The sequence below is a fragment of the Onychostruthus taczanowskii genome, unplaced genomic scaffold (assembly GCF_017590055.1).
Source record: "Onychostruthus taczanowskii isolate IOZ18803 unplaced genomic scaffold, ASM1759005v1 scaffold54, whole genome shotgun sequence".
Lineage (NCBI taxonomy): Eukaryota > Metazoa > Chordata > Aves > Passeriformes > Passeridae > Onychostruthus > Onychostruthus taczanowskii.
In genome coordinates this window covers 4,556,822-4,569,267 of record NW_024503013.1, presented here as the reverse complement: position 1 = coordinate 4,569,267, position 12,446 = coordinate 4,556,822, and the positions used below count along the sequence as shown (strand labels likewise).

General features: G+C 39.7%; 1 protein-coding gene across 1 annotated transcript; it reads left to right on the top strand.

Moving 5' to 3' along the window:
* Positions 1–236: 236 nt before the first annotated feature.
* MMP7 (matrix metallopeptidase 7) lies at positions 237–4,028 on the top strand. The gene is made up of 6 exons (XM_041417077.1): positions 237–344; positions 866–1,089; positions 1,196–1,344; positions 2,681–2,806; positions 3,306–3,467; positions 4,006–4,028. Exons 1-6 carry the CDS (start codon positions 237–239, stop codon positions 4,026–4,028), a joined length of 792 nt encoding a protein of 263 aa, XP_041273011.1.
* The last annotated feature ends 8,418 nt before the right edge of the window (positions 4,029–12,446 follow it).

Here is a 12,446-nt window from a genome sequence, read left to right as displayed (position 1 = left end):
AAGAGAGAGACAAACCTGGCTGCTAGCTGTGACGTGACATCAACAGGGAAGTTACAGGAAAGATTTGTTTAACATGATTTCATTTACTTCTTAAAGCATTGATGACATTACACTAACAAAACCAAAAAGTGAGTCACATACGTAATTGCTGATTGGACTATCAAGATCCATATAAGGGTTTTAGCTCTGGTCTTGGGAGAAAGAAAGTCAAACTCTTTCTGCTCCAGCAAGGCACCATGCACTACCTCCTGCTTTGTGCTCTCATCTTCCTGCCTGAGACTCCTGCTTTTCCAGTACAACTCAGACAAGAATCATGGATCAGCATAGACCTGGAGAAAGTCAAGGTATGTTACATGGGGAGAAAAAAAAAACTACATTATGAATCATCTGATTTTTGATTCCATTTCTACATTCATTTCCTACTTGTTCATATTGTCCTTGTCTCACATTACAACAGTTTTTGCAGGTCTGATATAAATAAACTCGCTGACTAGCTTAAACCTCTGAAGACGGACATAAAAAAGAGACCAAGTTCCAACTGACAAATAAAAGGGAGCATGTAATTTTGAATATATGTCCAAAATGTTATGTGTACTGTGTTAGAAGGCTGTAGGTTTGAATGCCCAGCAAATTGTGGTTACTTGACAGGATTTCTTACAGTGCTTCATTGCTGTTACAATTCCTTTTATATATGCTGATCTCTACTACTGAGAGAGCAGAATTTGGTAAATTGAAGTGGAAAGATACAGCTAAAACTAGACATGGATGAGGCAGGATGATGAAGCAACTCAAACAAATGGAAAATGCAATTACCAAAATAACACAGATATATGTATTAATCTTTATTTTCCCTCTCTTCTTCCAGAGATACCTTGATACATTCTTTCCAATTTTGTCCAAAACACAAAACCTAAGCATAGAAGAAAGGATTAAAGAAATGCAGAAGTTTTTCCACCTGACTGTAACTGGAAAATTAGACAAAGAAACTGAAGAAATAATGACAAAGCCCAGATGTGGTATGCCTGATGTAGCAGAATACCAAACATTTCCTGGAACTCCAAGATGGGAAAAGAAACATTTAACTTACAAGTAAGTGATGTTTCAAGTTTTCTGGGGAAAGGGATTGCTCTGCATTTAACTAGGTGGGTCTCCTTCACAGCCTAAATGAAATTAACCTGTTTTTCTTTGCCAACAGGATTCTCAGTTATACACAAGACCTACCCAGAAGGAAAGTGGATGAGGCAATTAGAAGGGCCTTGATGGTATGGAGTGATGTGACTCCACTGCAATTCCGAAGAGTTGACATGGGCCGGGCAGACATTGAGATTAGATTTGCACGTCGTGGTGAGAATACCTGTCCCTTTTAACATACAATGGTCCATATTTTACTCAAAGCATGCATTCTTATAGCCATAGCTTTAAGAAAGAACAAAGAGCTGGGAATTAAATCAAAGTCGGCAGAAATTTCATCTTCTTTATATCATGCCAAGAAATTTCTATGTCATTAGTCAGTTTTACTCATATAAAAAAGAAAAATCCTTTCAGAGTCACAGCCGTGAAGGGAGAATTCTGCTCCAGAATGAGACACTTAAAGTTAGGTGTTCAAGGCTCTTTTGGCCTTGATAAAATGTGCAAACTACTGAGAAGAGCTCTGCAGAACAAATCAGCAGGTTCTGAAGACCCAGCTTCCACAGGCTGCATTCAAGCAGCTTAAGTCAGGTCTACTTAGGCCTAGATATATCCTGGTTCCCAGAATAAACACATTTGGTGTTTATTGGGTGCATTATGTTTGGCCATAGAAAGTCTCTTCTGGTAGATTTGCTTCTAGAAGGAATTGTCTGTTGCACTCCAAGACTGCACCAAGGTGCAACAGCCAAAGTGTGGAAAGTGGGGTGAGCAGAAGTCACGTCAGAAATCCGTCTGTGATCTGGAGTAGTCTATGGACATAGCCCTACCTTGAACAGCCTGGCATGCAAACGGAGAGCTTAGACGAACTAAATGCCGACTTTAAGATCTGGGGAAAAGGACACAGGATGGCATCTCATTTCCCAACTACTCCTCAGTAAAGCCAGAGACACCATGAGGGAGACAGAAATTTTCCAAGTTGGTTCAACTCTGATCCAGTTCTTGAGCTTGAGGCATTAATCAGTAAAATTCCTCTTGCACTATGACAGAAGTAGATAATAGACCATACCTCATGGCTGGGATTAAATGAATTTATCACTTCAGAAACATGGTTATCTATCCAAAATCACCATCCACACTGAAATCAGTGCAAGAGAGAATGTCTGCAACTAATATTGCCCAGCACTTTTCAACATCAAACACATTTAGACATTAACGACAGTGTTGTCAAGCATTAACTGTTTATTCTGAAATCATCCCTGATTGCAGCCTCAGGACCACAGTTCTGACAAAAGCACAGGGAAAATATATTCAGCTCTTCCTGAAACATGCAGCAGGCCAAACTATCAAAGACAAGATTTGAACTTAAGTCATTAATTTGGAGAGTGTTTCCCTAAGCCTCACTTCTCATTTTCACAACCTTGCTGCCATTGTAAGATATTTTTAAAGACTGGCAACCAGCAAAACTAGCACAAACCAACAGCATGCTTCTACTTGCTTAAGTTACATATGTCAACTGATCTCATCTGATGACATTGATTTATCTCAAATGCAGAGCATGGTGATGGATCTCCTTTTGATGGAAGAGGTGGCACGCTGGCCCATGCGTTTGCACCTGGAGAAGGGATTGGTGGAGATGCTCATTTTGATGATGATGAAAAATGGTCAGATGTCAATCAAGGTAAAGCTCACTTGTGTAGATGAAAGGGGAAGACAAATATTGTACATGTTGGAAGAACACAGCCACAGGAACTGCTTTCCATTACTCTTCATCCTTCAGTGCTGTGCTACTTCATTACTAACATTTCTATCCTTTTCAACTAACTTTATAACTACTAGGGCTTCATTACCATAAGCACCTACATAATGTCTGTCCTGTCCACAATTTAAAGCACTTTTTGCAGGCTAAAGAAGAACTGTGAGACCCTGTTTCCTACATAAATTCTGAACAGGTAAATTGATTTGCTTCTAGGAATGAAGTTGACCATATGCAAGGACTCAGTATATTTTTAATAAAATATTACCATAATATATGAAAGCTTAACGATAATGGATCAAAATCATGGGATTTCATTCCAAGATGGATTGAAATATACAAATTCTCCTGCACTTTCAATGAATTGTATTTTAAAAAGTAATGCCATACCTTCAACATCCATTTATGTGTTTCTATGTTGCAGATGTCAATTTGTTCCTCGTTGCTGCTCATGAATTTGGCCATTCTTTGGGACTTGCTCATTCCAATGTCCGTGGAGCTCTGATGTACCCACTCTACTCATATCAGAACCCACAAACCTTCAGACTTCCAGCAGATGACAGGAGAGGAATTCAGAAGTTATACGGTAAACTCATGATTAAATTTGATTTCCAAGACAAAGCCGCCTGGGTACAGCTTTCACTCTCCCTGATTGCTAGGGCCTCATCAAATTACCAAAAAGAAAGAAAGTGAACAAACTTGGGAAAACCCAACTCCTGCATACGCTGTCCACTCACTGTGTTGCCCCTGCAGCCTGTTCCCACTGCAACCAGGAGCTGACAAAGCAACAGTGCATGGCCTGCTGCTCTGTCCTCCCACGCACCTGCATTCTGCCAAGAAAATCCTGTGGCCCTTGCTCTGCAAATGAGCTCTTCCAGTGAGTGGTGCTCCTGGCAGGAAAGGAGAGGTACTGTGCCACCCACCAAGTTCAGTAAAGGCAGAAACTCCTCAGCAACAAGGGAACATAACTAGAATTGACCCCACAGGACAGAATTTGTCAGGTTTGCTTTTCTTGGGGCACTGCCCAACTCAGGGCATGCTAGAGGAACACCAGGAATGAAACACAGTTGTCTGCATTGGCAATTTTCAGTAGGGTCTCAATGTTTTGTGCTTCTCTTCCACAGGGAAAAAGCCATCAAACTCTTGAAGAAAGTGCTTAATGATGATCAAAGAGTTCACATCTCATTGTTTTGGTCTACCAAAACAGTTTTGGTCCTCCAACTAATTAAGATGGTAAACTCCCTCGGCTGCACTTTCTCTTCCAGATTTTTATGTTGATTTATTTGCACTTTACACAATTTCACTTAACAAAAATAATAATAAAAAATTGTATACTCTGTTTTCTAAGGTTTTCTTTTTTTCTTCTGGCATTTCACTGATGGATTAAGCTACTCCTGCGTGCATGATAGACAGTCAGACAAGTATCTTTGTTAATAGGTTTATAGGCACCTAAAGAGCCCTTGTGCATTGACTGATGTCAGAACAGAACAGGGTTTGTCCTTACATCAGTGGCTTGCTTTCAATTCCCCTGGCATGTCCTGCCACTTCACAGTATTGACTCCTCAAAATCAGTGAGCATCTCATATGGCTCTCACATACAGGAGGTCTCCACAGTGCTTCCTTCAGTATGGGCTGATAAGTTTTCCCAAAGCGAAAAGCTTTTCTTCATCATCATGTCCTCTCTGACTTTCCAGAGAAGCAGGTTTGAGAGGCAGTGGACTGGGATTCCTGTTAGCCTCTGTGATAGTCAAGCTTCCTTGAGTGTTTTTAAAAAAAAAAAAAAAAAAAACCGAAAAAAACCCAACAAAAAAATAGAAAAAAACCAGAGATGCTCCCAAGCACATTCAAAGTCTTCAAAATACAAAATACGCAAGGTAGAAGGTGTATTTATTTCCAACAGATGGCTCCCTGTGCACAGAGATGAGGAGCACAAACACCAGCTCAGTGCCACTGCCAGCATCTTCACCATCTCCTAAACCAGTGTTACCCAGTACAAGGAATGACCTTAAGCCAGCCCCCAGAGGTGACACAGCACAGCAGAGAATGTGCTGCTTACACAACAAAACTCAGAGAACACACAACACCTCTGAGAGCAAATATACCAACACTTTGACCACTGACTATAGAACTAATACTGTGGATACTTATAAAAAATTTAGTTTAACATGCTCTGGTCAGATCTGTTTTTATCTCAATCCTTCCTTCCTCGTGTTGTGTGGTCCAAAAAGGACTGACACTGTTCAACCCTACAGGTAACCAAACACCACACTCACTATGCATCCTCAGTGGGATGGGAGAGAAGTGCAGAAAAAAAGGTAAAATGCAGGGGCGGAGGCAAAGACAATTCAGTAAGACAGAAAAGGAAGGGGAAATAACAATAAATAACAAACACAAGAAGAAAAGAAAGAAGAAAGAAGGAAGAAAGAAGAAGGAAGAACGAAGAAGAGAAGAAGGAAAAAAGAAGAAAGAAGAAGAAGAAGGAAGAACGAAGAGAAGAAGGAAAAAAGAAGAAGAAGAAAGAAGAAGAAGAAAGAAGAAGAAAGAAGAAGAAGAAGAAAGAAGAAGAAAGAAGGGAATACGATCTCAGCAAAATAAAATTAATGTCATCAGCAGCCTTAGTAATGCTTAGTAAAGCTGTTACATATAAATGTTCGTAGATATGTGATGGGAATGACCTGCGGAGCTACAAAAAGTGTCAGTATGCCCTGCCCCAGTGATGGCCTCTTGAATTTTTCTTCACAGTGTAAACTGCAAATTTAATCCGAAATCTTTAATCTTCAAATTTAAAGCATTTGAAGATGCCTTTTCCTTTTTTGTTTTTTATGAAATTACTACCTTCTACAAAACCTGCCTCAAACAGGATGCTCTTAATGGCCCTCATTAAGGTGTTTTCAGTTTCCAAAATGCCACTATGAAGTAGCACCATTGACATCAATGGAATTATTTGGGATTTATCTGTTAGAGTAAAAATTTTAGCAAAGAGCTTTAGAAAATATTATCTGTTTTGGCTATTTTTACAGCAGGAACCACCACAAGCCAGAGAGCTACAGGTAATCACTCTTTGCTGAAGAAGGCTGAGGAAAATTATTAAGGGGTGAAAATTGTTACTGTCTTCTGTCAGCCCTAAAGTTTACCGAGAATAAAACAGGAACCATAGAGAGAAGCAGCAGGCTGCACAGGTATATAGAAAAATATGGAAGTCTATACACATCAGGAAAATAGAAAAGATTAGAGGTCTTCTATTTGGCCACATGAAATGATCTGACAGAGCTGCTGTACTGTGGGCAGTGAGAGAGCAGGATTTCTTGCATTTCAAAAAGAAACACACTCCCAGTAAAACCTTGTGGAAGATTTTCAAAGAAGAAGGAGGTACATTTTTACATAGTGAGCAATTCAGTTATGGAATTCATTAACACATAATATTCAATGACAGTGGTGACCCACATTCATACATGGAATTTGGAAGGCTTAGATATATTTTTGTAGCATAACAGCTACTAAGCATGAGGATATGGTGGGAAGTAGTGCCTCACGGTTTTGCTGAGTAGCAAAGGAAGGATCCATCTAAATTGACCCAGTTGTGCTAACATTGCAAGATTTTCTATAGGGAAAAGGAAGCACCTTGTCTGCTAAGGCTGGTTAAGGAGTGCAACATTTCAGTGACTGCCTCACATTAGATCACCTGGATCTACTTATCTACCAAGATTTCAAGTTCTTTTCTTGGAAATCACTTGGGACAGAACCACTGCCCAACACCGAAGCACACCACCCTGTTCCAAAGGCTATAATGAGGCTGAAAGGGATCTGTGGTACTGCTGTGGGCTTTCTCTAGATGAGTTCTTGCCTCAAAGCAGAGATATCTAGGAGCAAAGTAAGGCGGTGCCAAAAAAGCAGTTTGCATTCAACACCAATGGACAGAGTTCAGGCATGAGTTACAGAATACAGTATGAGTAAGCATCCTCACAGGAATGCCAAGAGCATGATAATGCCTTTCCATTAACTGCTGTTTGTGCAAAAATCCTGAAGGTAAAACCGAATCTCTAATGTTAAATATCTTTTATTTTCAATTACAGGACAGCATGGTAGTGTCCTGAATGCATACTACTTTAGACAATAAATTCACTCCAAGTTCAACCTGTACTCTGAAATCAATGGTTCCCAAACTAAAAATCAATTTGTGCATTACAAATATGAGATTTATAAAAGATCAAAAACAATGTTCTTGTCATTTGTGACCGGACATAGGATGAGGAACAGCCTGAATCAGTACTGTGTCATCTTTCCTTAAAAGTAATCACTTTCATTGTAATCATAGCATTTATGCCTAACAGAGCCTTTCTTTCTCAGGATGGTTACAACTCACAGCAGTTAAGGATGAAAGGGAAAAGTATTGCAAAATACACTAAAAGATTTCCTAGTGTTACTTTAATGCTCCCAATGCTGCTCTATTTTTGAATATTTGGGGGAATATGCAGTATGAACTGACATTGCTTTGAAGTAGAAAAATATACAATAATGGTGATGTTGTTGGTAACTTGGCTCAGCAGAGAGATTTTTGCCTCAAAATTCCTGTAATATTTTCTAGGGGTTCCAAATATGAATGGAAAGAGCAGTAGAAGAGGTGGGAAAGAATCATAATGAGCTGAATTTATCTTTTTTTCTCTGGTTATGTTATTTTCTTCATTCCTACCTTCATTGCCAGAAACAGGAATAAGGATTGATTCTTTGCATAAAAAATATTAAGGCTTTTACCTCCTGGGAGCAAAAAGTTAGGTAATAATTTGAGAAGAAGTCAAAATGCTGGCACTACTCTAATATTGGCACAATTTTCTTTTAAGTGTGCCTTGACTTTGCAAATAAAACAAAACCACTAGGAGTTCTCCTTGAGATAATTTTCCAAACCATTAGGTGATCATCCAGTCCTGATTCAAAAATATATAATTTTAATTTAGCAGTGAGTAGAATACTTTATGATAATAAGAAATATGATCAAGGAAAAAAACACTTTTCTTTTTCATGTTTGCTATGGCTATGAAGCAGAATGTTTGTATCATATCACTATCAGGCTGCTTCCATAGTTCCAATAGCTCAGAGTTCATACACACTGCAAATCAAAGAGGATGGATGATTAATGGTCAGTACTTCCCACTGAGCTATTTCCTCCCACAATATCATGTCTACAATGCAGAAATGTGGATGTGGGATGCTCTGTACACAGTCCCTCTATGTAAAATAAGGAATGAGATCACCTATTTGGAAGTGTCTGCCAGCTGTGCAGATCTAAGCTGCTTGCCAGGTCAGCTCAATAATTTCTCCATGTTCTCTCATATAACCTTTAGAAAAGCCCACACAAATTCCACCCCCCATTACACTGCCCATCTTCATATTCTGGTTTAACACTGGGTTTCAACAAAAAGATGCTTAGGAATCCAGCACACCTATCACTTAATGCACTAATCCTAAGCTTTGCACGCTGTCAACCTGAAATTTTTATTACCCTGCTATCTCTTAGCTCTTATTTCTGTTGTAAATCTTTCAGCTGTTAGCTGTGCTTTCGTCATGTTTGTATGGTACCTAAAATGATTTGCCCTCTGTTCTGTTTGTTTGGCCTCCTTGCTATTACAGAAGAGGAAGCAGTAAAAAATAATATTCACCCCTTTCTCACAAATTAATTACATGTTAGAAGTAGTACCTTGGCACTAGTTTATTTAGCAAACTAAAAAATCAGCAAGAACTTCAGTGTGAATACCTTGGAAGTGCCTGATCAGGCCAAACACATTGATTTTAAAAGGATCCTGTATCCAGAGTATTTTTATCAACCTGACTGACATTCCTCCAGACACCTGTAGCTTCTGCACTTCACATGAAAAATGCTGCCACTATATCTATTTGAATAAAATATATTGCAGTGCAACCTACTCATCCATTCTGAGAATACCACAGTTTTTTCACATCTTTAATCCCACTTATTACTCATGAGATCAAAGTTCTATTTTACCAAACAATGCACTGAACCTGCATGAAAGTAACCAGAAGTTTTATAAATCAAGTCTTAAGTGCCTAAATGCATTTTTTATGTCAAGCAGTAATTTAAAGAGTTGAAAAAGAAACATCACCTGGTAATTTGTGCCATCAGAGGAGTACAAATTGTGAGTTACATTATTCCCTGTTGGCACTTCATTTCCAGGTTATGTCTATAAAGCACAGGAAAATCTTTGTAATTACTTCAAATTTAATTCCAGGTATCAGATGATATAAACTGTGCATTCACAACTGATGCGCATCATCCACAGCCACAGATGCTTCAAAGAGTACCTGCCTCAGCATGGGCCACAATCCCTTCCATAATCACTGCCATAGATGCTTCAAGATATGTTCTGCTGGGCACTTGGCCAAGGCCACAGGTGTTTTGGGGTGTCCTGCTCTTGAATGGATTTATCCACAGGTCACAGTCCCTTCAATTCGAGTTCCCACTGTAGATCCAGCCTGTCCAGCACAGCCATACAGACAGCAGTAATGCTCAGGCCATCTGCCGGCCCAGACACATTTCCATTGCTGCTATCAAACTGTTCCCAGGCACAGCAGAGCCAGAAGATAGCCAGCAAAACACTACAGCAAGCAGCAAAAGTAAAAAGCAGCCATTAATGAGCACTGGGTTCTAATATACAGTCAGGCAAGCAAGCACAGGGCTCTGTCAATCAATAGCTAAATAGCAAGAAGTGCTATTAATTCAATCTCGCACATTCCAATGAAACCAATCATTATCTCAAACCCTTTGAGCCCCCCATTAGGTGTCAAAAAAGACTGCTGTCATTTAACCTCAGAGGTTAATTCCCAGGAATTTGTGTCAGCAAAAGACATAAATGAAAAAAAGTAGGAATAAGAGAGGATGGATGTACAGGCAACCACAGTGAGAAACTCAGATATTTGGAATAGCTGTCTCAAAGTACCAAGTGTTACTGATGGAAAACAGTTTCTTGTGATAATGGTTTTTGCCTTCTTGAGTCCTGCAGCACATTTTTTCAGTTCAGGACCAAAGTCTGATATTTCACCCGGCTGGTTGAGGAGAATGTGCTTTCCAGCTGCTTTGTGTCATTGCTACAGTATTGGCCCATGTGTGCCAATACCAAGGTGCTCACAATGAGCAGTGTATCAAACCCCCAAACGAGTCTGCAGCTCACAAACTGCTAATTCCCTTAAAGGTGACCCAATTTGTCAAACAAAATGATGGTCTTACCAAACTAATTCCAGTATAAATATTTCATTTTACTATTATGGTAGATTTGAGTGGGAACAGAAGTAAATCCTCTGGAATCTAAAACATTTACAAAATGAAGACTCACATTGCAGCATATTGCAGCAGGGACCTAGTTCACTTGTATTTTCATAGCAACAACAGACATATCTGCAGTATTTGCTTAAAAGACATCAGTCATAATTACTACCTGGAAAAAAGGATTCAGTTGAAGTGGATGAAAGCATTTTAAGACCATCAATACTGAAAGCAAAAATTTAAAGAAGTCAGTGAGCACAAGCCAGCCTCAGCTCCAGTACAAATACAAGAGAGCAAAATACTCCTTGCAACGCCAGCAGTCATGCATGACCTGCAAAGGCCAGAATTAGGGCTCAAGCTCTTTTTGAGCTGATGAAATTGTAATAATGCAAAGCCAAACCAACAGATTGGTAAGAAAATCAGGATAGTTTTAGCAATGAACACTGTAAGGTGCTGACGCTTCATGTGGCCTCTGCTTCTTAAATAAATATGGCTAATTTTGGTTGTGTAAATATAATTTAGAACTCAATTCCTCACTTTATAAAAAAAAAAAAAAAAAAAAAAAAAAAAAAAAAAAAAAAAAAAGCATGACGAATCCCAGATTTGCTAACGGTCTGGATTAAGGAGATTGACACTTTGATCAAGTTGTTTTCTTATCTCTCCTTCTACAAAGCTCAAGTGTTAATTTTGCATTGCAAAGAAGCAAGGATTAAAGCTGCCCTTGCTAGTATTTCAGCAAAACCCATTGCATGTTCCCGTCTTTTCCTGATTGAAATACTTTGCTGTAAGCTAGCAGTGTTGCTCTACCTCCAACATCTAAGAATATAAAAATTACATGGGATGTGAAGCAAAGTGTCATCTATTATGTTTAGAATAAGGCATTTAGGGGTACAGAATAAAAACTAATTTAAAAGTGGGATCTGTACAGAGCAGACACCAAGCTCTGGTTGTAACTTAAATTAACATTCCTTAAGAGAGCAAGACAGCTCATCAAGTACGTCAGCTACGAGATGAGAGATTCAAGAAGTGAACTTTCATGGCACAACAATGGGTTACCAGCTGATGGGATGTACAGAAAACTACAGTGCTAATAAAACTTTTACTGATCAAATATTGAGTCCACAGTTTTGAATACCGACTGGAATTGGCATTTTGGGTTCCCAGGTTTGCCTTTGTAGGTCTTTCCTGAGGACCAGGTTTCACCATGTGAATAGTTTTCCTTCTTCAAGCTGGGTGTTTCCTCCTTCAAGCTGGGTCACTGATTATCCTTGTGAGCTCATCCTATGCTGGGCCTGTTCTGTTTCACCTTTACCATCTCCCCAAAGCCATTTTATGAATAAAATGGATCTGAGATGTTTATGTTTAGGGTGTTTAGGTTTTTGATAATTTTGTTTTGAGGGTTTAATTCATAATCCTTGTGTGAATGTCCTAAGAGTTACACATCTACCCCAACACAAGAACAACTCCTACCAATCAAGGACATTCCTCTAAGAGGTCAGATTGTACCTCTGAAAGAACTGCCTTCAGGCAGTTCCTGTCAGGGCTCGGAGTGCTCTGGCAAGCCTAAACCGGTAACAACCAGCCCTGACCAATCTCACCTGTGACCTCTGTGAACGTGTCTATGCTCATTCTCCCACAGATCTATTTCAGCTCTTGCCTGAGCCTTCAGTCCCTGCCTGAGCTGCAGCACAGCTGTGCCTGTCCCCAGCTGCCCTGATTTAGAGACTGGTTTTGCTAAAGGGACTCCAGACTGACAAAGCTGGTAGCCTTATGTCCCTTGGAATGACATTAGATTTATGACATAGCCTTGTTTCTAAGCCTATCCTGCTGTTCCTTCCCAGCTGGACTCCCAGGATCAGGCTCATCACCTTGACTGGGGCTGCTGTTGGACCCTGTCACTATCAACATCTTGCCCTGCTCAGCTCCTGTGGAAGTGCACAGGTGGTTACCCTCAGCACTCATTCTCACTGCTCCCTGCCACTGGATATCATAAAAAATTGGGGGGGGAAAATTCACCAGTCGTATCTTTATGTGGGAATCTGTATGGGAAAATCATTATTTACACCATGTACCAAAAGTGCATGATTACTCCTACTAAGTTTTCCCAGAATGTTTCCTTCATAGTGTAGGAACAACTTCCAGCTGCCCCAACACTTTGAAATCCACCTCCACAGAACAACAAACACCAAAATGAAACAAAACCACACAAAGCAATCAACACAAGAACTTCCAGCACCTCTGCCTTTACACAGCAAAGATTCTGTGCAACTGTGCCTCAGTGCCTGCTAACTC